At 45.3% G+C, this 26,890-nt stretch overlaps 1 protein-coding gene across 5 annotated transcripts in view; it reads left to right on the top strand.

The window, feature by feature from the left end:
- FAM135B (family with sequence similarity 135 member B) overlaps positions 1-26,890 on the top strand; it is a 364,289-nt gene that overhangs the window by 178,895 nt on the left and 158,504 nt on the right. For all 5 annotated transcript variants that reach the window (XM_070075533.1, XM_070075534.1, XM_070075535.1 and 2 more), the window contains one exon: positions 15,214-15,293. In XM_070075533.1, the coding sequence (XP_069931634.1) occupies positions 15,214-15,293 (80 nt within the window). The remainder of the gene's footprint in view (positions 1-15,213; positions 15,294-26,890) is intronic.

Here is a 26,890-nt window from a genome sequence, read left to right as displayed (position 1 = left end):
ATATCTAAAAAATAGACTTTTAAGACTCCCTGAAATTGATGACTGGAAATTGTGTCTTTCCTTTAAGGAACTGAAGGTAAAGCTGCATGTTGGAGTGAGAGCTCATACTTAATTTAGGAATCATGTGATCTTAGGATTCTGGAACACCTCATTTTCTTACCCACAAATGGGCATGATAGTGTACAATTCAAAGCGTATTTCACAGAGCCAGAGGCAAAGGACCAAAATAGTGGCAGAGGATGCAGTGGCGGTGGGGACACAGGGGTCTACAGTCTCTGCCGTTTTCTAAGGACTTCTCTGAAGGCTGCTGGCTGATGACCGCCCAGGGACTTCAGCAGGAAGCACTTGCTGTCCCCCCAGCTTCCGCCCCAAATGCTGTTGGAGAAGGCCAATGAGTTAGGTTCAGCCCCACCAAGAGAACCTTTCTCTTCCATTAAAGTAAGTGTAAATTGTGGGGCACAACAATACCTGCTTCCTTTCTACAGCAGTGTCAGACCTGCATTCTTAGACTGTGATGGCTCTCAGGCGAGGAAAAGCTGAGTTCCCTGTGGCCACATGAGAGGCGTTGAGCAGATCCAGACTGTGTTACTTCTTCTAAGTTTTCACCTAAAAAACGTGGCCAAGAGGGTCTTGAGGTCAGATTTCATCAGGAGGGAGAACATTTGTCTTCAAATGATCAGATACACAACTAACCCTGGCTTAAATATCACAAGACCCCCTAAGACACCCAGGGTGGGCACGACAGCCATGCCAACAAGGGCCCTGACTTCCCCCTTCCTGCCCTGCTGTTCCTCACACAGGCCCCTCACGTTCCTGGCTGGCAGGTGGGCACTTTATTATGGTCTCGTCATCATCAAAAGTGGGACAGAGAGCCAAAGAGTCTTGAAATGGGTTTCTTCCTTCAGAGCTTTCCTGCTTGTTGATATGACAAGGCATGTTCTTGCCCCATTAGCCAAGAGGGAAACGTTCAATCTCTCCTAGCTGCAAGGGAGTCCACAAGTGTTTTCTTTCCCCAAGAAGGCCTGCTGTTGCCTTTTAAGGAGGGATTGGATTGTGGATATTAAGCAGCCAGTTCACAACACGAGCCACACAGAACCTTCCAGATCAATGAGAAGAGGCGGGTGGAGGAATGAGCAGGATCATGGAACTAAACATCTGGGGAATCTGGGTGAATTGTCATAATTAATATAAAAGTTGATCATATAAAAGTACCCTTATAATTCTGCTGCAATGTTGAAGTCGCCTTTCTTTTTAAAAAGTATTTCATTATTTGCTACCAAGGTCAGTAAAACCCAACAATCCTGCAGTTGTGGGTGGATGTTGGAACAGATGAGTCAGTCTGTGAATGCATACTGTGTAGTAATAATGCTGATTCTTTGGAACACCAAGGCTTCTCGTACCAGGGGGCCTTCCCAGGCCGGCTTGCTAGGACAGAGAGACTCATCAAGCAGCGATTTGTCTCCCACTGTTGGGTTGGGGCCAGCTACATGATAACACTCCAGCCAGTGCCAGGTCTGCTGCTGGGGAAAGCACTGGTAGGGACAATGTTAAGAGTTTGTTAGCTGAGATGTGAGCAGACAACAGTTAAGTAGATGAGTTTATATTTGTCATTCCAAATTCTTCCACCATCCTAGTTATTTATAAATTCTTCCATAGTTTTCCTGTAACTGACTATCATTAGATCTTGAGCCATACATATTCTTTTTCTTAAAAAAAAAAAAAAAAGCAAGCCATGGGCTGCCTTGTTCTTGCTTCTGCCCATGGTGTCCCACTGGTGGGGCAAAGCCAGCTGTGCTTTGCAAAGCCTTGTCAGAGCTCCTGTGAGAATCTTTTCCAAGTCAGGTGTTCTGGTGTGTCAGCCTTTTGGGGAACAGTGGCACAGCAGAATCTCCTCCCGACCCAGAGGCAGCTTAACTTAAGGCCAGAAGTAAGTTCCACTGTTGTCCTGTGGAGGCATAGAAGCTATGTGGAGGCTTGAGTGAGGAAATGTGTACAGGTGTAAGCATGCTTTTTGGGGAGCTGGCTAAGTGCAGTGTTTTATCTCTGCTCTTCAGAAGTAAAGCTTGCCTGCATGCTCATTCGTCAGTGTTTACTTTGATATAAGGACAATGAGTCTCCCTCAGTTGCAAGTCCCTGGGAATTTGAGCCCATGTCTGTCTCATTCTGAAGTTCTTTCCCCTCTTAGGCACATGCAGACTGGGCCCAGCTGTGAGATAGTCACACCCATGCTTTTTAGCAGCCTGTGCTGACACTCACCATGTACTTGGCTCTCTTGGATTCCCCGAGGTATGACAGAGACACTGCACCTGTTCACAAGGGACCTTAGCATCTGGATGAGCAGGTAGAAGTGTGTGGGGGCTGCAATTCCATCACCGTGTGTTGAGGAGTGCCAGGTGCTGATGGTGCCTTCATGGAGGCATCTCCATCCTTTTTATTATGTCATAAAAACACTCATTTACTCTCCATGTTTGCCAGATATGATAAGCGCTTTGCATATTTTAAATCATTTAATCTTCGTACAACACTGTGAGGCACATTTCTGTTCTTAGTGCCCCCGTTTGTATATGAGAAAATGGAGCACAGGGACATTAGCTGATTTCCTCCAGGGCACACAGCCAGAGACAGGCAGAGTCTGAGTTCTGCATTCTCACAGAAGGCTCTCACTTCTCCCCAGCCACCACGCCATAGCAGAGTGCATCTCTCCTGCATCTTCCAACTTGGGTTACCAAGGCATCCTTGAGCCTTGTCCCACCAGAGCATCACCTGGCCACAGCTGCATCCCAGCTGTGAGGTTTGAGGATAGATCGGGTTGTGGGTAAGGAAGGGCATCTGTTTCACACATCTCAGGTGATAGTAACAACGTTGCACCTTTCACGAAATAGGAAGGGTGAGTGCATCCATGCACTGTCCTATCAGTGCCTCACAGCAGTTCTGTAAAAGGCTAATCCAGGCCTGGTCCCTCATCTGTGAGGAAAGAGAGTTGCAGAGGGAACACAGCCAGATGAAGTTGACCTGTTTGGTATGGAACCTAGGAATTCCAACTAGAGAGCATCTGCTTTTGACCTTGTCACGATGTTGATTTGTATTTTAGGTTATGTCAGATGTTCCTGGGTCAGAGGCAAGGATATGAAAATGATTATGACAAAATATCATAGATCTATTCCCATTCTAGACTATTGCTTCTAGCTTTATTCATTTTCGAAATATTGCATCCTGAGTCGCTCACCGAGTTGAAGAGATTGGGACTGGATGTTATGCCTCCATAACATTGAGGAGAGTTACTATAACTTCCAGCATCTGTTCATTCTTCTGGCATTAGCTGAATGCTGTCATGTGCTGGAGATACAGAGGTGAACAGGACAAGATTTGTCCTTTCCAACAGCTGGTGGTAATGGGCATTTCTAAAATCAACTGAAAACAGACGTTTATTAGATACCATTTTCTTTCTAGTACAGCTGAAAGAACTCGAGAATGCAAAAGAAGCAAAAGGTAGCACTTCTCAAGGGGAGAGAAACAGTGAATTAAGCCATGGATGGCTGGGCTTTTGGTGATTAAGCAGTTATAGGGAAACTGAGATAAGCTCACGACATTTAAAGATCCTTGCTTTGTCTTCCCTAAAATACATGCAAATTTAAATAAAAATTCCCTGCATTTTAATCCCTAAAATTCCCACTAACTAGCAAACCATTTTTTATATTCATGCATTTTTTCAAATGCACATTTTCTATGGAATTTTTGAAGTGCTCTCATATGTGACCTGATCTGAGTCATGGTTTGTATATGGTTAACATGGGAATAATCATTCCTGTTAGTTTTGTCATGAGGGTGTTTGAAAGCATACATGCATTAGTTTACTATTGCTGATGCAACAGATTTTTTTTTTGACAGGCAGAGTAGACAGTGAGAGAGAGAGACAGAGAGAGAGGTCTTCCTTTGCCGTTGGTTCACCCTCCAATGGCCACTGTGGCCAGCATGCTGCACTGATCCGAAGCCAAGAGCCAGGTGCTCTTGGTCTCCCATGCGGGTGCAGGGCCCCAGGACCTGGGCCATCCTCCACTGCCATCCCGGGCCACAGCAGAGAGCTGGACTGGAAGAGGAACAACCAGGACAGAATCCGGCACCCCAACCAGGACTAGAACCTGGGGTGCCGGCGCTGCAGGCAGAGGATTAGCCTAGTGAGCCATGGCGCCGTCCCTGCTGCGACAGATTTCTACACCCTTAGTGTCTTAGAGAACAAATTTACCACAGAACTCTGGGGAATGAGAGATGGAAATGTATCTCCGGGGACTGAGACCCGGATGTCAGGGGAATTGCATGTCTTTGTGGGAGCTCTCCGGTAGAGTCGGTTCCTGTATCTTTTTCAGTTTTTCCAGGCTGCCTGCATTCCTTGGCTGGTGGCTCCTTCAGACCTTAAGCTAGCAGTAGCTTCCTGTTTTCATATGCTGCATCACTCTGTGATTCTCTGTTTTTGTCTCCGTGTTTCCCATACAGAGACCCTTGTGATTGCCTTGGGTATATCCTGGTGCTCCAATTTCTTTTTTTTTTTTTTTTAAATTTTTTTTTTATTTTTAACTTTTATTTAATGAATATAAATTTCCAAAGTGCAGCTTATGGATTACAATGGCTTCCCCCCCATAATGTCCCTCCCACCCGCAACCCTCCCGTTTCCCACTCCCTCTCCCGTTCCAATCACATCAATATTCATTTTCGATTCTCTTTATATACAGAAGATCAGTTTAGCATACATTTAGTAAAGATTTCAACAGTTTGCTCCCACACAGAAACATAAAGTGAAAAATACTGTTTGAGTACTAGTTATAGCATTAAATCTCAATGTACAGCACACTAAGGACAAAGATCCTACATGAGGAGTAAGTGCACAGTGACTCCTGTTGTTCACTTAACAAATTGACACCCTTGTTTATGGCATCAGTAATCACCCTAGGCTCTTGTCATGAGCTGCCAAGGCTATGGAAGCCCCCTGAGTTCACTGACTCTGATCATATTTAGACAAGGCCATGGTCAAAGTGGAAGTTCTCTCCTCCCTTCAGAGAAAGGTACCTCCTTCTTTGATGACCCGTTCTTTCCACTGGGATCTCACTCGCAGAGATCTTTCATTTAGGTTTTTTTTTTTTTTTCCCCCAGAGTGTCTTGGCTTTCCATGCCTGAAATACTCTCCTGGGCTTTTCAGCCGGATCTGCATGCCTTAAGGGCTGATTCTGAGGCCAGAGTGCTGTTTAGGACATCTGCCATTCTATGGGTTTGCTGTGTATCTCACTTCCCATGTTGGATCATTCTCTCCCTTTTTTATTCTATCAGCTAGTATTTGCAGACACTATTCTTGTTTATGTGATCCCTTTGGTTCTTAGTCCTATCATTATGATCAATTGTGAACAGAAATTGATCACTGGGACTAGTGAGATGGCATTGGTACATGCCACCTTGATGGGATTGAATTGGAATCCCCTGGTATATTTCTAACTCTACCGTTTGAGGTAAGTCAGCTTGAGCATATCCCGAATTGCACATCTCTTCCCTCTCTTATTCCCACTCTTATATTTAACAGTGATCACTTTTCAGTTAAATTTCAGCACTTAAGAATAATTGTGTATTGATTACAGTATTCAACCAAAAGTATTAAGTAGCACAAACAAAAAAAAATACTAAGAGGGATAACATATTAAGTTATTCATCAACAGTCAGGGCAAGGGCTGATCAAGTCACCATTTCTCATAGTGTTCATTTCACTTTAACAGGTTTCTTTTTTGGTGCTCAGTTAGTTGTCACCTATCAGGGAGAACATATGGTATTTGTCCCTTTGGGATTGGCTTATTTCACTCAGCATAATGTTTTCCAAATTCCTAACAGGGATCACTTTTCAGTTAAAATTTAAACACCTAAGAATAATTGTGTGTTAGTTACAGAGTTCAACCAATGGTACTAGAACAAAAAAAATACTAAAATGGATAAAGTATTACATTGTACATCAACTGTCAGGACAAGAGCTGATCAAGTCACTGTTTCTCATAGTGTCCATTTCACTTGAACAAGTTTCCCCTTTGGTGCTCAGTTAGTTTCACTGATCAGGGAGAACATATGATATTTGTCCCTTTGGGACTGGCTTAATTCACTAAGCATGATGTTTTCCAAATTCCTCCGTCTTGTTGCAAATGACCGGGTTTTGTTGTTTTTGACTGCTGTATAGTATTCTATAGAGTACATGTCCCATAATTTCTTTATCCAGTCTACTGTTGGTGGGCATTTGGGTTGGTTCCAGGTCTTAGCTATTGTGAATTGAGCTGCAATAAACATTAATGTGCAGACAGCTTTTTTGTTTGCCAATTTAATTTCCTTTGGGTACATCCCAAGGAGTGGGATGGCTGGGTTGTATGGTAGGGTTATCTTCAGGTTTCTGAGGAATCTCCAGACTGACTTCATAGTGGCTTAACCAGTTTTCATTCCCACCATCAGTGGGTTAGTGTCCCTTTTTCCTCGCATCCTCTCCAGCATCTATTGTTGGTAGATTTCTGAATGTGAGCCATTCTACCTGGGGTGAGGTGAAAGCTCATTGTGGTTTTGATTTGCATTTCCCTGATTGCTGGTGATCTTTAACATTTTTTCATGTGTCTGTTGGCCATTTGGATTTCCTCTTTTGAAAAATGTCTATTGAGGTCCTTGGCCCATCTCTTAAGTGGGTTGTTTGATTTGATGTTGTGGAGTTTCTTGATCTCTTTGTAGATTCTGGTTATCAACCCTTTATCAGTTGCATAGTTTGCATATATATTTTCCCATTCTTTTGGTTGCCTCTTCACTTTCCTGACTGTTTCTTTTGCAGTATAGAAACTTCTCAATTTGATGCAATCCCAAATGTTAATTTTGGCTTTGACTGCCTGTGCTTCTGGGGTATTTTCCAAGAATTCATTACCGGTACCTATATCTTGTAGGGTTTTTCCAATGCTCTCTAATAATTTGATGGTGTCAGGTTGTAGATTTAAGTCTTTAATCCATGTTGAGTGGATTTTTGTGTAAGGTGAAAGGTAGGGGTCTTGCTTCATGATTCTGCACGTGGAAATTCAATTTTCCCAGCACCATTTATTGAATAGATTGTCCTTACTCCAGGGATTGGTTTTGTATCCTTGATCAAATATGAGTTGGTTGTAGATGTTTGGATTGATTTCTGGTGTTTCAATTCTGTTCCATTGGTCTATCCATCTGTTTCTGTACCAGTACCATGCTGTTTTGATAACAACTGCCCTGTAGTATGTCCTGAAATCTGGTATTGTGATGCCTCCGGCTTTGTTTTTGTTGTACAAGATTGCTTTAGCTATTTGAGGTCTCCTGTGTATCCATATGAATTTCAGCATCATTTTTTCCAGATCTGAGAAGAATTTCTTTGGTATTTTGCTTGGTATTGCATTGAATCTATAAATTGTTTTTGGGAGAATGGACATTTTGATGATGTTGATTCTTCCAATCCATGAGCATGGAAGATTTTTCCATTTCTTGGTATCCTCTTCTATTTCTTTCTTTAAGGTTTTGTAATTTTCATTGTAGAGATCCTTAACATTCTTGGTTAAGTTTATTTCAAGGTATTTGATTGTTTTTGTAGCTATTGTGAATGGGATTGATCTTAGAAGTTCTTCCTCAGCCATGGCATTGCCTGTGTATACAAAGGCTATTGATTTTTGTGCATTGATTTTATACCCTGCTACTTTGCCAAAGTCTTTTATGAGTTCCAATAGTCTCTTAGTAGAGTTCTTTGGATCCCCTAAATAAAGAATCATGTCATCTGCAAAGAGGGATAGTTTGAGTTCTTCCTTCCCAATTTGTATCCCTTTAATTTCTTTTTCTTGCCTAATAGCTCTGGCTAAATCTTCCAGAACTATGTTAAATAGCAGTGGTCAGCGTGGGCATCCCTGTCTGGTACCAGATCTCAGTGGAAATGCTTCCAGCTTTTCCCCATTCAATAGGATGCTGGCTGTGGGTTTTTCATAGATTGCTTTGATTGTATTGAGGAATGTTCCTTCCATACCCAGTTTGCTTAGAGCTTTCATCATGAAATGGTGTTGTATTTTATCAAATGCTTTCTCGGCGTCTATTGAGATAATCATATGGTTTTTCTTCTGCAGTCTGTTAATGTGGTGTATCACATTGATTGTTTTGCACACATTGAACCATCCCTGCATACCAGGGATAAATCCCACTTGGTCTGGGTGGATGATCTTTCTGATGTGTTGTTGTATTCTATTGGCGAGAATTTTGTTGAGGATTTTTGCATCTATGTTCATCAGGGATATTGGTCTGTAATTCTCTGTCAATGCTGCATCTTTTTCTGCTGATGCTGCAATTTCAACTAGCTGGTTAGCAGCCTTAGTTCCATCTGCAACTTGATTCACATTTGTGTGACATATTTACATGTACTGGGGATGAGGGCATAGATGTCTTAGGGGATGTAGTTATGCCTACTGTGTTATGGAAAGGACCTGTTTAGTGCGAGTCTTAATGATGGAGCCCTTTGAAAATCTTGACAGCTCAAACATATCAGCCTGTTGTCTGAGGTTTCCACCTTCTGCTCTTAGCTTCTTGTTCATTCTGAATGGAACTCATTTTTGCATCTTCTCCTACCACTTACTCATTCTCTAAAAACTAGCTGAAAGCTCACTCCTTCACCACCTTTTTTGAATGATGCCAGCTAGAAGAAAGAGGCTCTTAGATGGTCAGAGGATTCCCGCATGTGAAATAACAAATGTGTTTTTGAAGATTTACCTACATCACTTCCTGAGTATGTGAACGCAGACAAAACCCTTTATCTCTAGATGTTAATTTTCTCATCTTTAATATAGAAATCAAGGTAGGTGCATCGAAGATAGCCTTCAGGTGTCAAACAATGCCATGCGTGTTGTGTTTTAATGTGTAGCTTATGGATTTCTGACTTGGCAGAAACTTCAAAGGAAACTTGAAAGAGAATTACTGAAGTAGTTTAAGCATTTTGTTTATTCAGGGCATAGCCCAAGTCGATCAACCCAAATGAAGCATGTTTCTGTCAAATTGTGCCTGTAATGCATCTGAAGTTCAACATGAACACTGATTCTTTGAAGCAGGATTCAGGAGGATCAAGTGCTTTTAGGGAACAAAAATTCGGGGAGCTCTTTGGAATCAATAATAAAATGAGGTCTAATCTGTACAACAAAACGTGACTCCTATGGGGTATGGCAGGAGAAAAACATACTCCTGTCTCCGGAGTTGGCGTTCCAACCTCCCTCTGCCAGCTCTCTGGCTTTGGGGCTGGAGTTCCATCTTTCTGGTGGCTCAATTTCGTTCTCAGTTGACACTACAGATGAGGCTGGAGGTGGGAGTTCCTAGTACAGGTTCTGGCACAGAGATGCCCAACAAGCTTACTGTAACAGTTGCAAGTACAGACTGTAAGAAAGCAATGCCTAGACCTTGGTGATAACTGACCTGTGTTAAGTTCAGGGAAGAAGCTGTTGAACTATGACGACTGGTGGTTGAGCTTGGTGATGGAATGACTGCGGTGCACAGGCAAAAAGTAACATCTGGTATTTGTATCAATAAGAGTTTGTCAATTAGTGACCCATGGGATTTAGCTGCAAATGTGCTTCATCTTGTTGACACAGAGCTTTATCACTAGTATCCTGGCCACGGTTACTGATGCTAATTGTTTTTGCTACTGCTGTTGTTATTGTCATTGATTTATGGAGCAGTACTTAGCATTTTAAAGATGTTTTATTTAAAAAGTCAAATTGCTAGCTTCTCTCAGAGAATGGAAAGATCCAGCAATACACAGTCAGTGTTTCTGCACAGTGGAGACCCACTGGGGACGGGGCAGGTGCCTTCTGCTCCGAGACGTTGACCTCTCTCAGATGCAGGCACTTCAGGTTACTCTCGCTTTTGCCTCCATTGGGATTTCATGATGGCAGTTGTCTTTGTTTTCTGTTGCTATAACAGAATACCTGAGATTTGGTAATGTTTTTAAAAAGAATTTGTTCCTTTGAGAGTCAGAGAGAGAGAGAGAGACAAAGACACAGAGAGGAAGGAAGAGATAGCATCTCCCATCCGTTGATTCACTACCCAAACGGTCCACATATAAGCAAGGTATTGTAATCCTTTTTGTGTGCATGTCTGGTATAATTCCCTTGGCATAATGTCCTCCAGGCTCATACATGTCGTTGCAAATAGCAATGTCTCCTTTTTAAGAAATGAATAATAAGGCTGGCGCTGTGGCTCAATAGGCTAATCCTCTGCCTGCAGCACCGGCACTCCGGGTTCTAGTCCCATTTGGGGCACTGGATACTAGTCCTGGTTGCTCCTCTTCCAGTCCAGCTCTCTGCTGTGGCCTGGGAGTGCAGTGGAGGATGGCCCAAGTCCTTGGGCCCTGCACCCACATGGGAGACCAGGAGAAGCACCTGGCTCCTGGCTTCAGATCAGCGCGGTGTGCCGGCTGCAGCACACTGGCCGCCATGGCCATTGGAAGGTGAACCAACGGTAAAGGAAAACCTTTCTCTCTGTCTCTCTCTCTCTCTCTCACTGTCCACTCTGCCTGTCAAAAATAAAAAAAATTAAAAAGAAATGAATATTTTATATATTATACATAAAATTTATATGTATGTAATATATATATATATATAAATATCCCATCCATCAATCCATGGGTATCCAGGATGGTTCATATCCTGGCTATTGTGAATAATGCTACAGGGAACACAGGAGTCCTGACTTCTCTATGAGGTTCTGACTTCATTTCCTTTCAGTTTATGCAAGTAGAGGGATCGTGGGTTCTATTTTTTATTTTAGTACTGTTCATGCTGTTTTCCTTTGCAGTTGTAGTAGTTTATATCCCCATCAACAGTATACAAGTGTTCTTTTTTTCTCAACATCTTCACTAGCAATTGTTATCTTTTGTCTTTTCTATATATAATCTCCCTAATGGGTATGAGTTGAGAGCTCATTGTAGTTTTGATTTGCATTTCCCTAATAACTAGTGACATTGAGCAGCTTTTCACATATCTTTTTGTCGTTTCTTTGTCTGCTTTGAAAGATTCTCTACTCAGGTCCCTTGACCATTAAAAAAATTGTGTTATTATTTGTTATGGACTTGTATGAGCTCTTTATTTTAGATAATCTCTTATTGGATATATGACTTGCACACATCTTCTTCCAAGTAGTTGCCATTTCGTTTTGTTGATTGTTTCCTTTGCTGGGTAGAAGTGTCTTAGTTGGATGCACTCCAAGTTGCTTATTTTTGTTTTTGTTGCCTATGATTTTGGTGGTGTCAAAATTAGTGATTGCAAAGAACAGTTTTAAAGAGCTTTCCCCTATTTTTTCTTCTAGCTTTTAATGTTTTCAGATCTTACATATAAGACTTTAAAGCATTGTGAGTTAGTTTGTTTCAACATTTTATTTATTTGAAAGGCATAGTTACAAAGAGAGAGAGGGAGACACACACACATACACACACACACAGGGGGAAAGAGAGAGAGAGAGAGAGAGAGAGAGAGAGAGAGATCTTCCTTCTGCTGTTAAGCCCCAAATGAACAAGAAACTACAAGCCAGGAGCTAGGAGCTTCATCTGGGTCTCCCACCTGGATGCAGGGACCCAAACACTTGGGCCATCCTCCACTGATTTCCCAGGTGCATTACTGGGATCTGTATCTGAACTGGAGCAGCCAGGACTTGAACCGGCACCCTTATGGGATGCTGGTGCTACAGGCAGTGGCTTAATCACTACTAGCAACAATGCTAGACCAGTGAGTGAGTTTTTCTAAGTGATGTAAAGTAGGTATCCAACTTCATTCCTTTGCATCAAGATATCCAGTTTTCCCAGCACTATTTTGAAGATATTCTTCTTTCTCCATGGGATGTTCTTGTGTCCCTTTGAAATACTTGTTGGTTGTATCTTCTTAGATTTATTCCTGAATTTTCCTCTCTGTTCCATTAATATGTTTCTATGTCAGTATCATACTATTTTTTTCTTTTTTTTTTTTTGACAGGCAGAGTGGACAGTGAGAGAGAGAGACAGAGAGAAAGGTTTTCCTTTACCGTTGGTTCACCCCCCAATGGCCACTGCGGCCGGTGCACCGCGCTGATCTGAAGGCAGGAGCCAGGTGCTTCTCCTGGTCTCCCATGGGGTGCAGGGCCCAAGCACTTGGGCCATCCTCCACTGCACTCCCTGGCCACAGCAGAGAGCTGGCCTGGATGAGGAGCAACCAGGACAGAATCCAGCGCCCCGACCGAGACTAGAACTCAGAGTGCCGGCGCCGCAGGCAGAGGATTAGCCTAGTGAGCCGCGGCGCCGGCTGAGTATCATACTGTTTTGATTACTATAGCTTTCTAATACAATTTAAAACCAGGAAATCTGATGTCCGCACCTTTTTTCTTCTTTCTCAGGAGAGTTTTAGCTATTTCAGATCTTCTGTGGTTCCACACACAGTCTTATTTTCTCTATTTCTATGAAAAACGTCACTAGAATTTTGGCAAGGCTTGTGCTGAACCTCTGTATTGCTTTGGATGGTGAGGGCATTTGAACATCTTTTCTTGCTTATTTGCTCCTGGCGAGTCCTCTTTGGTGATGTCTCTTCATGTGTTTGCCCTGGTTTATATGTGTTTCTCTTTAAAGATCCTTTACATAATATATTCATATATTGTTGACTCAGTCAGCAGCACCCTACCCGATGCCTGAATGCAATTTCTTGAATACATTTATTTCCTGTAAGGCGCCCCCAGGTCTTCCTGCACATAGGATTGCTACTTCAGCACTGCCTTTAGCAGTCATTTCAAATAGCACAGTCACCAGCAAAGAGCACAAGAATAAGGTGACACCCAGACTGCAGATTTGTTCGACTTCCATTGGGAATTTGGGTATCAAGTGGGTCACATTTGCGCCCCTGTACTTGTGTTTGTGAATGCCCATACTGTGTGTCTTGTATTTCGGATTATAAACACATTTTAATGAGTAGGCAAATTCGCAAATACAGAGTACACAAAGAGTGATGGTCAGTTGCGTATAATTTGCAAATATTTTCTCCCATGCTGTAGCTTTCATTTTAATCCTCTTAACAGGATTCTTTTGTTCTTTCATGGAACAGCAGTGTTTAATTTTAGTGAAATTGATCTTTTTTTTTCTTTTATGGATCATGCTTTCAGTGTCAAGTAGAAGAATTATTTGTGTAGCTCTATATCTAGGATATGTTCAGTAACATTTTGTATTTCATTTAAGTTTTATAGCTTTATAGTTTCATTATGTTAGTGATCCATTTTGATGTAGTTTTTGTGTATGTGTGAGATTAAACATGACACTTGTTTATTTGTTGCTGTTTTGTCTGTGGTTATCCAATTGCTTCAGGAGAATTTATTGTAAAACAGCCTATCCTTTCTACAACAAATTTCTGTTAGCACCTTGGTCAAATGTCATAGGGCATATTTATGCCCTTGTTAATGCTGGGTGGAGGGTGGGAGCCCAGGCTCCCTACGTGGTGTCCTTTTAAACTGGGGTAGATGGGGCTCTCATTATTCATAGCTCTGTCAGCAGAGTTGGAGAGAGAAGGGACAGTGCGAAGCTCAAGGCACGGAGTTCACTTGATGTTATTCAAGACTGAGCAATGTTGAAGATGATGGGAAGAGAGAGAGAGCGCAGGTGGATCATGTGAGAGATGCTTTAAGGAATTTGGCTTCTCTGTAGTCCAGGAAGTCTGTGTTACAGAGAAACAGATGGTTTAAAACATGGTAGAGAATAGACCTACAAACTGAGTCTCTGTTGTGTTTTAACACATACAAATAACCTCTTCCTTTAGAGACATGGCTGCCCAGTGTTTGTTGAGGCATTGCCAGACACGTTCCCCAGTGTGCTTCTGTTCCCTTACCTTCAGCATATCACTCCATTTGCAAATTCCATCATTCCAAATCCCCGTGCTATCAGTAATCTCTCTTAAGTCCCCTACTTTTGCTGTAAGCATAGAAGCATCTGTGGAAGTTCTGAGCTTTGCAATCAGCAACCTTTCGCTGGTGAGCACTTGGGGACATTTGTGGCGTCACCGCTGCTCTCCTCATCCATTGATTTTTAAGTCTGTTGGGAAGCGGAATGTCAATATGCAAAGTGCAATAGGGTGGACCGTGAGCTCATTGGTCTCCCACGGCTCGGCGACCTCATGGCTGGGGGAGTGCCATGCTATTGTCCCAGGACCACTTTGACTTCACTTGCAGACTGTTTCTGCTGGCAGTGTGGTGTCTGTTGTGATGAACAGAGGAGGTGTACAACAAAGACTGTGTATCCACCACCACTGGTTTATAGCTGTAGCCTGGGTGACCTCATTTCCAAGCTGTGTGACTTTGAATACATCATGTAGCTTCTCTGAACTTGTTTATGCATCTATAAAATGTGGAATAAACACAGCAAATTGCCTCTTGTGACTTTGGGTTCTATAAAAATAGAGCAGGAGCACATGTTTGCCTAGTGGTTAAGATATCTGGGTTCTACTCCTGGGTGCCCAGGTTCAATTACCAGCTCTGGTTCCTTACTCCAGGTTTCTGCTAACACAGGTCCTGGGAAGCAGCAGTGCTGACTCATGCATTTGGGTTCCTGCCACCCATGTGGGAATCCTGGATTGCACTCTTGGCACCTAGTTTCACCCTCAGCCCAGCCTAGGTTGTTGCAGGCATTTGGAGAGTGAAACAGTAGATAGGATGGGTTTCTCTATCTGTCTCAGTCTCTCTGTATGTTTTTCTATCTCTCAAAAAATTAAATAAAACTGTAAAAAATAAAAACAGTAAACATTTCCTTGAGTACCCTTCCAATTAAAACTCCCAGACAGCATATATAAATCAAAACAAAAGAAGACCCTTAACCATAGAGAACAAAGTAGGCAGGCTAAGGGCCTCAGACCCCAGCAAACCACATAGCAGTGAGCTCTCTACATTTTCTTTTAGCCTCTGTCCCAGGCTGATACTGGGGAAACCAGTAAGCCAGAAATGCTAACGGCCACAGGCAAAGCTGCAACAAGAAAGCCTGTTCCCTTTAGCCAGTGGTTCAGGAAGGTGGGGTAAGTGTTCTTGTTGCTGACAAAATGTACATCTCTTTGGTTCACGTGGTGTTGCATGCTGCCTAGAAACTCCCATGGTCCCCTGAGTCTTTCAGGATTAAGTGCAGATATATAACCAAGGAGCCGATGTTCAGCAGCCTGTCCTCTGCTCTCTTCTTAGGTATTACCAGATCCGAGTGACCTTGAAGGTATCCTCAAGGATCCCCCACAGACTGAGCGCCTCCATCGTTGGGCAGACAGGTGAGCAGAAGGATGCTGTGGGGTGCTTGCCCCCCCAGAGCTAAACCTTCAGTCGTCACCCCATCACCCCATGCAAGGGTGCAGCAGCGTGCACAGCACCCACAGGCATGCAGTAAATCATTTTCAAGAGTTGGATACGTACTTGGAAATGGAATCTGCTGTTGCAAGTGGCCATGCCTGTGTATTGTTAGAAGGGGAATCTGGTGAAAGGGAAACACGCTCTCCTAGGAACAGCTGGGGAAAAACTGGCTGTGTAGGGCAGAGTCAAGTCAGAGAGGAAATGGTGAGAAATGCCACCGAGTAGGCGGGCAGGGAGATGGCTGTTGTTAAAGGCTATATAGGTGGCTTCACAGGAAGCAGCAGTGAATACTTCCCATCCAGAATGAGGGTCCTAAAGCAATGCTGCCATCCTGGGGAGAAGGATTACCAGGGACATTCCAGTTCCTAATCTCAAGGGAGCAGGAGTTTTAAGTCAGGACCTGAGTGATCCCAGCAAGTACTCTATAATACATTGTGGGGTCAGAAATACAGAACATATTGCATAAGAAATTGGTTAGGCATTAGATCAGTAAGTAGAAATATAAGTAGTGCCTCCTTAGTGAATCTGAGAGAACTACGTAGACGAGCTAGACGTCTATAGACATCTGTATAGATGAGCTATATTAGACGAGCTATGTAAGGAGAAAGGCTTAGCGTAGGGGAGAGAAAAGAAGGCAATAAAAAGTAGAGCTGTAGAAAATTTGTTTAATTATAAAAGCAAGTCTAGCCAAAAAACATTATGGACATCATATCCAGCAGAGCTAAGAGTTCTGGTCATAGCCACATTTTGTAAGATTAATTTGGAAGCAGCAGTGATATTATGGTGAATGAAGTCACATACAGTTGAGTGCCCACTGTTCACAGTGCAGTTGCAGTGGTCTACTTAGCTCCACCACGGAGGAACAGGAATGTGAACTGCATGGCTGTCAGGCGAGACCTATAGTTTCTGAGCTATTGGCCAATAGAAACTGTGATCTACTAAGGAGAAAAAACACTGCTAACCACCTGCTTCTAGCCTGACTGTGGGCAGAGCAGTGTAAGGAATGGTCAAGTCACCATATTTCCAAGGAGCTCCTTCTCCCACTCCATGCCCTTTCCTAGGAAGAAATCAAGTACCAGGGACTGGGAACAGGTGGCTGCCACTGCTCTCTGTCCTTTGTCCATTCAGTGGGATTAGAGAGGCCTGCATTCCTCTCCTTGTCTCCCATGCTGTGTTGTCCACCCCATCCTATCCCCTGCACCAACTTCCAGCAGAAGATTGATGGCATCCACAGAGAGTACGGGGTTTGGATGCTGACACTGTGGGATGAACTAGTGAGGGGACCCCTGGTGTGTTATCAGCACCTTCAGCTTTGTTCTCTCACCTGAAATGAGGATACCGACCCATGACCAGTAGCATGTGCAGGACTGTGCCAGGGTGAGGGTGCACGGCACCGTGATTTCTTCCACACGATGAATTTCTCAGCCGCATTACTGTCAGCTAGATCCTACTGTATTATGGAGTACTCCAAAGCTTAGTAGTTTAAAACAATGATTGTTTTGTCTGTTCTGGTGTTTCTAGTTACATGGCCTTGGCTAGGGTCATGTGTGTGCTGCTTTCAGCAGAGGGATCAGCTGAGAGAGAGAGAGAGAGAGAAAGAGAGAGAGAGAGAGAGTGTGTGTGTGTGTGTGTGCAGGGCATCCAGGATGCCTCACTCATGTGTCTGACCCCCAGTTGGGCTGGCTGGGCTAGGTAAGGGAGTGCTGAACTGCTGACCACTTGGGTGGTCGACTTCTTTCAGTTCACCAATAGTGTGTGGAAGATTCCAGGCCAGTTGAGTGTTGCACAGGTACTGGTACAGGGTCCCTCCACCCCAGATTCCACTGGTCAAAGCAAGCGATGGGGCCAGCCCAGCGTCCAAGGCAGACACAGACCTTGCTCCTGCATAGGTAGCACTGTCTGTGCAGGGATGGGCAGTGCTTTGGCAGTCATCTTTTCAGACGTCTGAGCCCTGCATCTCTGAAGGAAAACATAGGGAAAAAATACATTTTGGCAGCCAATTATGATACATTGAAAAGGCGGAGCTGGGAGGACTCTAACGGAATCTAACTGTGTCTTTGGCATCCCTTAGTTGAATGATCATATTGGGACACATTATTTGACTGTTTTCTTCTCCTTGTCTCTCAAATGGACACAGAAAAGCTCTCTGTTTAGAGAAGCTGCAGGGATCCAGGTTTAAATCCTATTTCAATCACTTCTAAGCTGCCTGAATTTAGACACGTGTTTTTCCCCAGTCGTTTTTCAGGTTCCTCATCTATAAAATGGGTATGGTAGGTGGCACTCACCTCCCAGGTTTGTGGTAGGCATCAGATGGATTTTTGCAGGGTTGGAAAGCTGCCTGACACTACTAGTAGGCTCCTGGTAGCTGCCAGATAGGTTAGCAGCTGCTGTTAACACAGGGAGTGGTTGCCTACTTAACAGTGCCCAGTCCTCTGCTGGTCCTGGGCCCCGTGTCTGGGCACGAGAAGCTGCCTTCTCCCTGGCAGGGCTTGAAGTCCTCTCCAGCAGACAGAGGAGAGCCAGATGGGCACTGCAGAGGCAGAGTGTTGATGACATCAGGTGGGTCGAGAATCTGGGGGCTCCGCTGCAGAGGGTCTCTCCAGCGAGGGCACGGAGCACAAGCAGATCTGGTCCCACAGGCAACAGTAGGGCAGAACAATCCTGGCAGAGGTAACAGTGTGCCATGTCACCAGGACCTGCGTAGAGCAAGGGCGTTTATGGGACAGTGCCGGATCTGATGTCGCTGCCGGTGAGGGTGGGGCTGACATGAGAAGCGCAGCTGAGGCCACGTGTGCAGGCTGCCCTGTGCCATCCTGGGGGCACTGATTTTGTCTCAAGGGCACAGCCAGATGCAGTGGAACACTTTGATGGCATCAACTCAGCGCTGTTCAAACACATGGTGTTGTTTCAAGGAACAGAATTCTGTTTCTGCTTTCTTTTAAAATATTCAGTTCTCTAATAGTGACATTATGTGGAAACATATTTCAGTTTTATAGGTCATTGAGATAGATTCCCTGTTATCTTATTTTACAAGCTGGATATTTGTGACTAGATCCCGTGAATAAAATGCAATAATAATTCCCTCCTTGCATGACGCCAATACCATTGTGCTGATTTTTTTTTTTTTTTGCAACATTTCTTTAAAAAGTGCTTTGGGAACGATTTCTCTGGAACACTGCAGGTTTGTTCTGGTCCGACTTAGCTGTAGGAGTGCGTTCCATTGAGTAGACTGGGGCAGGCTTTGGCCTCACACTGGTTTGGAACAGTTCTGCCCTTAGACATTCTGGAAAGATCCACGCTCCAGGGACAGGACAGGCTTGTGAATTGGTGACAGCTCTAACAGTGTCAGATGTACTCATGAGCCCTGATACGCAGGACACAGGGAGCCACTTCTGTGTAGGTGTGAAACACTGAGGAGGTGCTGGCTCAGCTTGGGAGGGGGTCAGTGTGACTCAAAGGCCACAGGTCTCTGTCCTTACTGGAGTAGGAAAGTGGAAATTACCAATGGCTGTCAAATGGCTCACTGAGCCCAGGACATCCATTGATTATTCCAAAACACAGAAGAAAAAAAGCCACCGCGACATCTTCCAGTCCCCCTTTAACTGTGGGATGAATCAGTGACAATCACAGCGTGAGGAATTTGGTTATTAGGGAGGCAGGTCCTGCAGGGAAGAGGACCTACCACTTGTCCACCAGCACTGCCTGTGACAGAGTAAGCCCTTCAGCCTCTGCACCTTGGGCGTCTTTTGTTGTAATGGGGCTAATATCCACCTTTGCCTAGGGGACATGGGGTGTGCTGGTGAAGCCCCTCACACAGTGCGTGGTGTAGAGAAAGATGGTAGCTGGAGCCCAAAGAGACATCCCCTGGACGGTGGTGACCTGGAGAGAGGTTACACCAGGATGATGTGATGTCTTAGAGACAAAAGGACTCTGCAGGCCAATGGAGCTGAGTGGACAGGACGTTGTTGCTGGATTCAGCCTGAAGTTGAGATGAGAGGATGTGGGTGTGCTGCTTCAGCTAGGTCGCAGGACCGAGCCCGTAGCCTGCAGAGGTGCTGATGGGTGTATTGTCCTGCTTAAAGACTGATGCAAGGCCGGCGCCGTGGCTCAATAGGCTAATCCTCCACCTTGCGGCGCCGGCACACCGGGTTCTAGTCCCGGTCGGGGCGCCGGATTCTGTCCCGGTTGCCCCTCTTCCAGGCCAGCTCTCTGCTATGGCCAGGGAGTGCAGTGGAGGATGGCCCAGGTGCTTGGGCCCTGCACCCCATGGGAGACCAGGAAAAGCACCTGGCTCCTGGCTCCTGCCATCGGATCAGCGCGGTGCGCCGGCTGCAGCAGCGGCCATTGGAGGGTGAACCAACGGCAAAGGAAGACCTTTCACTTTCTGTCTCTCTCTCTCTCACTGTCCACTCTGCCTGTCAAAAAAAAAAAAAAAAAAAAAAAGACTGATGCAGATGGGGTCAGTGTTGTGTCTTAGCAGGTAAAGCTGCTGCCTGGATGCCAGCATCCCATATGGGCACCTATTTATGTCCCAGCTGCTCCACTTCTAATCCAGCTCCCTGTTAATGGCCTTGGAAAGCAGCAAAAAATTGCCCAAGAGCTTGGGACCCTGCACCCATGTGGGAGACCTGGAAGAAGCTCCTGGTTCCTGAGTTCAGCCTGGCCCAGCCCTGGCTGTTGTGGCCATTTGGACAGTAAACCAGCAATGGAAGCTTTCTTCCTCTGTCTCTCCCTTTCTGTCTGTCTTCCTTTCAAATAAATAAATACATATATAAAAAAGAGCGATGCAGACAGTGAGCGGCTTTTCCCAGGACTCTTGTATCCAGGTGCACTCTTGTCAGAGCTCTGCTATGCACTCCCTTCAGACAGTGGCTATCACGAGGCCCAGTGACAGGGTGTGTCGGCCCCAGCTGTCACGCAGCAGAGATGGAACAGAACAGATGCAGGGGCCACGTATTTCCTTAATTAAGTGTTATGGAGCCTCTCAGAAATTTCATTTTATGTGCCAATACTTAAATGCCACTGCTGTTCTAAGTAGTAATCATCACGTACACACACACATATATAAACAAGTTTATGAAAATGAACTTTATGAAGATACTGCATGGATTTCAAAATTTTTTTGCAACGTAATACTCTTTTAATTCCATTTTCACTGATTTCCTTGAAGTCCAGTAGTGTCATTGATCCCAAATGGTCTTCCTATACATAGAAATGTCTTCACAAAAATAGATATATATGTATGCATAGTTGATTTAGACAATCTATCTCATTTCTGAAATATATGCTGAACACATACTTGTCAGTCAAAAGTATGGCATTTTTTTTTTTTAATTTTTAAAGTTTATTTGAAAGAGTTAGAGAGAAGGGGAGACAGAGATGTTCCATCCACTGGTTCACTTCCCAAATGGCAACAATGGCCAGAACTGGGCTAGGCTGAAGCCAGCCCTTCTTCTGGGTCTCCCATGTGGGTAGAATGGGCCCAGACATTTGGGCCATTGTCTTCTGCTTTTCACAGATGCATTAGCAGGGAGCTGGATTGGAAGTGGAGCAGCTGGGACATGAACCAGTGCCAATATAGGATGCCAGTGTTGCAGGTGGTGGCTTTACTTGCTATGTCACAACACAAGGGTATGGCATTTTGATCCAAATCAGTATTTATCTTGGTTCCACATTATCCATTCATCTTGGATGCTGCCTACAAGTCAGAAAAAGTACAGTACTCTAGGAGATGCAGAGATGAATGATGATTAATTGAAATGTGAGAGTTAAGATTTCCGGGAAGGAGAACTGGAGTAAGAAATTTTTAAAAGTGATCATGGTTGCCTCAAAGGCTGGGTCTCAGGTGTGTTTTCTGTTGCTTGAATTCAGGGTTAAAAGTAATCAATGTGTTCGTATCTGTGAATAGTGTTACGTCGATGGAACCTTGGTGCATTTTAATCCATTCTGCAGTCTCTTCCTACCTGGGCATGATAGAGAACGTCTTTCCCCCGATGGAGCTGATCAGTTAAGGCAGAGGCAGACTCGGAGGGGACCCTTGCAGTTTCCTTAAGATGAGGCACTAGCCAGGCAGCATCGGCAGGAGAACAGACAGCACCACAAATTGTGGAAACGCATAAAAATTGTCATGATTACTTTTAGTAATGTTTTGAGAGGAGATTTCCATTTCCATTAAGTGGAAGCATTTAAGAGTTTCACCATGTAGGGGGCGGGGGAAAGACATTTCTTCTTCAAATGAATCAATCTAATTTCTTTCCAGGGTCCATTAAGTGCACCTAAATATCAAATACGAATGCTAAGCAGGGATAGCATTCCGCTCCCAGGCTGAGTGGCTGCCTGGGGTCAGTGGAGAAGCCTCAGGGCTCAGGGCTGAGGGATGACTCCCTGCACAAGTAAAGCCCTTGGAAGAGGTGCTGGCACTGACTCAGCATCAGGCAAGTCCCAGCAGTCGTCTCAGAAGCAGCGAAGCCCCGGTTGTGGCTCCCTGAGCAGGTCACACGTCCTCTCTGGCCGCTGTTCATGGACCGGGCTCCTTTGGTCACTGTAACCTTTGCTCTGGAGACTTCTTGACCTCCAGGCTCTCCCTCTGGAAGATCCCTTCACTGTCCTGTAGTGTCCTGTGCCGCCTCGATGTCTGCCCCTGCTCCTGCTGTTCTGGCGTGGCGAATGCCTGCCCTTCCTTCCTCATCTCTGGTCCCATAGACTGGTGGGAACAATGCGTGCAGTCTGCAAGACCAGGCTGTGTAAAGCAATCTCCTGCCCCATCAGAACCAGTCATTCCTCATCCGAGCGTCCTTCATATAACCTCTGTACAGGCACACATACCCCCAGCCCTCCCCTCCTGCATTTCCCTGCTGCTTCTGCCCCATTTTAGTGTGGCTCATTCGCTGAACCTGAAGCTTTGCTTTGGGGGACCACTCCCAGGTTGCAAGAAGGACTTTGTCCAAGGATGCTATTTCCCTGGGAGTTTGATTCCGATCTCTCCACTTTCACCCCCAGTTATTAGTACAGAGACATGGAAGCCATTGTCTCAGGAGGTGATTCCTGCTCCAGGGTCCCTTCTTGGGGCCTCTGAGGTGCCTCCAAGGCTGTCTTCCTCTCCTGCCTTACCCTGGTCGCCTCCCTGCCCCAGCATGTGGCATGGCAGAGGGCACAGCCATAGATTACCTGCACATTGATCCTCTCTACCCAGAAACTGCTAGAAGCAGTGCCCCCATGAAGAGTATGGTGGTGGACAGACCCGGGCTCCTGTGGTCCTGGACAGTAGCTTTGGTGCTTCAGTGCTCTGTAAATTGGGATAATAATGAGTAGAGAGATCCCACAGAGCCATTCTGAGGATTGATTAAGGAAGTGCCTGGGGGTATTTATAGATTTCCTGTTACACTGAGAGCCTACACCTGCAAGCATTCTTATGCACTCACACACACACCAGGACAGCACATCCTTGCACACCCACCTGCCACACACAGCAAGAATTGCTTACTCTGCCCCACATCTGATGTCAACTGAGAGTCAGCTGTGGGTGAGCCCTGCTGACACACAGAGCTCGATGGCTGACCTTGCCCTTGAGGGCCTGCTGACCCTTGCAGAGACTGGGGTGTGGAACAGAGGTTGAGTGACAGTGGAAATGTGAGTGGGGGTGTGGTGGGGAGGCTGTTGAGGAGGGGAACCACCTAGGAAAGCTGCTCTCTCCCCAAGTCTGTCCTTTGCAAGTGTACCTGACTTTCTAGGTGTCCTGACTTCTGGTCCAGGTCATCCCGGCAAATCTCCCTTTGTGCAGAAAGTGAGGATTCCAAGACTTGAGTGGAGTTTGCCTCTTGCCTGGCATTTGTCTACCACTGAGGAAGTTCCTGGGGCCCTCTGGATCACTGCCTGTTGCCTTGCACAGGCGGCAGCATGAACAACCTGCACCTATGTGAGGGAGCTTGTGCCTGGTGCAGTGAGGTTTAGGTGAATGAGAGAGAGAGAGAGAGAGAGAGAGAGAGATGAAGGGCCCCTGAAGTGTAAGTCCAGAGATGGAGCAGAGGCTGCAGAGTGTCTGTGTGCATGGTAGGGACCTCGGAGTCTGACTAGCACACAGCAGGAACCAGACACCTGGACACCTGTTGGCCCTGGGTCACCTCCCTGGGCTGCATTTTCCTTTCCTGTAAATGGGAATGAAAACACTACTTTTTGACAGGAAGTTGGAGAATTAGAACTGAATATGTGTAAACAAGTAGAAAGAAGCTGAACATAAGGAGCCCTCAATCAATGCTGGCTTTTTTTTTTTCTTAAAGATTTATTTATTTATTTGGAAGGTAGAGTTAGAGAGAGGCAGAGGCAGAGGAAGAGAGAGAGAAAGTCTTCCATCCACTGGTTCATTTCCCAAATGGCTGCAATGATCAGAGCTGGGCCTATCTGAAGCCAGGAGTCAGGAGCTTCTCCCGGGTCTCCCATGTGGGCACAGGGGCCCAAGGACTTGAGCCATCTTCTACTGCTTTCCTAGGCCACAGCGAGCTGGATCGGAAGTGGAGTAGCCTGGACTAGAACAGGTGCCCATGTAGGATGCTGGCACTGCAGGAGGTGGTTCAACTCTATGCCACAGCATCGGCCCCCAGTGCTGGCTCTTCTCAAATCTATTCCAGAAGCCAGAGCCTGCAGACAGGGAGGAAGTTTTGTGGACTGAAATATTAGTCCTGATGGAGTTTGCTTCTTCAGTGTTTGTGGAGGGCATCCTGGTGCCGGGCTGTGGTTTCAGAGCTCTCTGAGCCCCAGTGTGCACAGCAGGGAACCCTCCCCAACCAACCCCACCCAGCCCCACCAAGGCTTCCAGCAAGGGTCTCAGTGGGGGCTGACACTGGGCAGTTAGAAGACTGGTGTGAGATATGGTATGCTTATTCAGTCATTTGGTCTTTTGAAAATGAAAAGCTTTTTTTTTTTTTTTTTTGATACTTGTGAATGTGTTAACCTTCTACATGATGTAGGTGCTGAAGTTCCCTCCCCAAAGCTCTGGCTGGTTCCAGGGCCCGGGCTCCTAGTGGGATGCCTGGTGCCTGGTGGCGATTTTCTGTGTGTGTGTTTATTAAATTGGTGAATGAAAGACCACATCGAGACAGAGCTTGGGCCAAAGAATGAAAGGGAGATGTAGGCTGAATTCCATGCAATTAACATCAAAGGAAGCAAGCCTCTAAGGTGAGATTGTATTGGGAGAAAGCATCTCAAAAGGAAAATATGCCATTCTGACTTCTCAGTAGTCATTAAAAAAACCCACTGATTATTTAGGGAAAAATCCTGAAATATCCCCAAAGGGCTAGGCAATGTCTTTCTGTTTTGGTGAGAAGCTCTCTGGGAACCTCAGGAGAAGGTGAGATGTGTGGAGCTTGCTGTAAGCGTGTGGGGAGTGTCCAGGGTCAGGGTGGTCTGTGTGTGGGGTCCACGTCCTGTAGCTGAGTTTCTCCCAGTACGGTCCCAGAATCCTGCTGGCCCGTGATCCTGACTTGCAGACGTCCTGAGTCACACTCTGAAGGCGCCAAGAGATGACGCGTAGACAAACACTGCAGAGGAAGAGCACACGGGGCTGCGTCTCTGCTCTCCCAGGACCTTGCAAGTCTGCATGCAGCTCACAGCTGGTAGTAGTGATGGACACTGGACGAGCTGGTCTTCTGTCCTCGGTGACTGGCAGTTATAGGAAGAAAGTCCCGCGTCTCAGGACCTTCATGTGAAAGACAAGTCCCGATCTCTGACTTCCCCTCAAACTTGCCTTCCACCTCCTTCCTCAGCACTCTTCTTCCTTGAATTCGCCACGTTCATTCCCAACTCAGAGCTCTGATCCAGGGGATCCCCTCGGACTCAGCCTCAGCCCTGCCTGGAGCTTGGCGATTCTCTCCCAGCCTTTCTGGTTTGTTCCTTCAGTTCCTTTAGTTCTTTCCCAAATGTTACCTCCTCAGAGATGCACTCTTTCTGTTATTAAAATGTTTCATTTTATTTATTTGAAAGGCAGTTTCAGACATAGAGGGAAAGACAGAGAGAAAGGTCTTCCATCTGCTGGTTCACTCCTCCAGATGGCTGCAATGGCTGGGGCTGGGCCAAGCTGAAGCTAGGAGCCTGGATATCCATGGGTGGCAGGGACCCAAGGGCTTGGGCCATCTTCTGCTGCTTTCCCAGGTGTATTAGCAGGAAGCTGGATTGGAAGCAGATCAGCCAAGGACTTGAACTTCTGGTTAGAGATGCATTCTTGCTGAGATTTTTTTAAAAATTCTCTGCTTTATCTATCTGTCATGCATTCCTTACTGTTTAATTTTTCAGACCACTTCAGTTAATTTTATAATATAATTGCTTATTTATTGTCCATATGTTCTCTTGAATTTAATGCTACTTTCAGCAAGTCATTACCATTTTTTGTGTGCCCAGAGCAATTTTTAATATTTCAAATGTGTGAATGTACTTAAGCCATCATACCTCCCACAAGTGATAATTTATATAAAAAGGTCATGTTTTTATGGAAGAGGAATCGGGATGTATGGCAGCTCATTGACTCATTTAAGGTCTCCAGATACCTGGAGACAGGGCTCAAGTCCAGAAGGTCCCCAGATACTAAGCTATGGGGAAGGGTTCAAGCCCAGCTGGTTGGCTCCAGGGACTGATGGGTCATCTTTTTCCCTCATGTGCTTGGGGTGCTGGGGACAGGACCTACAGCAAGTGTTGATGAGGGAATGGACCAGCTTTGTTGATTCATGGTCCTGCCCCCTCAACTGGTCCTGCCAGAGGACCTGAGCTCTGTCCTGAACCCCTTACCCTCAGTCCTACATCGTATCAAATTTTAGGTCATTTTGACGGCACCTGCTCCTTCCTCTGTGGGTCTTTTGCTTCTTTCCCCTGGGTACTGGAACTCACCTGGGTCCTGCTCATGTTCTTCTTGGGCTCAGCCTCCTCACCAGCCTTCTTTTCATGCCCCCAGCCCTCACCAGACATTCACAGAGACTCTGGAGGAGGAATAAAATTAGGCCTTCAGAATTCCCAGTGTTCCATGAACTTGCTTCTAGGGCACAGTGTACCCCCGGAAGATCATCCCAGGTTTACTGTTTAAATATTTTAAACCTAAAAAAATTATAGTGAAAAAAGTCTATGCTATTATTTTAAATAAATATTTATGTGTTGAAGACCTAATTTAAGAGCATAACTTGGGGCTGGCCTTGTGGCATAACATGTTAAACCTCTACCTCTGAAACCAGCATCCCATATGGGTGCTGGTTCAAGTTCTGGCCGTTCCATTTCCGATCCAGCTCCCTGCTAATGTGCTTGGGAAAAGCAGGAGAAGATGGCCATGTGCTTGGGCTCCAAAACCCATGTGGAAGATCCAGAAGAAGCTCCGAGCTCCTGGCTCCTGGCTTCAGCCTGGCCCAGATACGGTATATTTAATATTTATAATAATCATTGTAAGTATGCAAGTATTTTGTGTCCTGAATATGTGATTCCTCCCATTTTCCTCTCCCAAATATTTTTGGCTTTGGTTTTCATTTGTCTCTCCAGTCCTACGTAC

This window comes from Oryctolagus cuniculus, chromosome 6 (assembly GCF_964237555.1).
Source record: "Oryctolagus cuniculus chromosome 6, mOryCun1.1, whole genome shotgun sequence".
In the NCBI taxonomy this organism is placed as follows: domain Eukaryota; kingdom Metazoa; phylum Chordata; class Mammalia; order Lagomorpha; family Leporidae; genus Oryctolagus; species Oryctolagus cuniculus.
The sequence above is the reverse complement of the archived record's forward strand: the minus strand, read 5'-3'. Positions and strand labels throughout refer to the sequence as shown.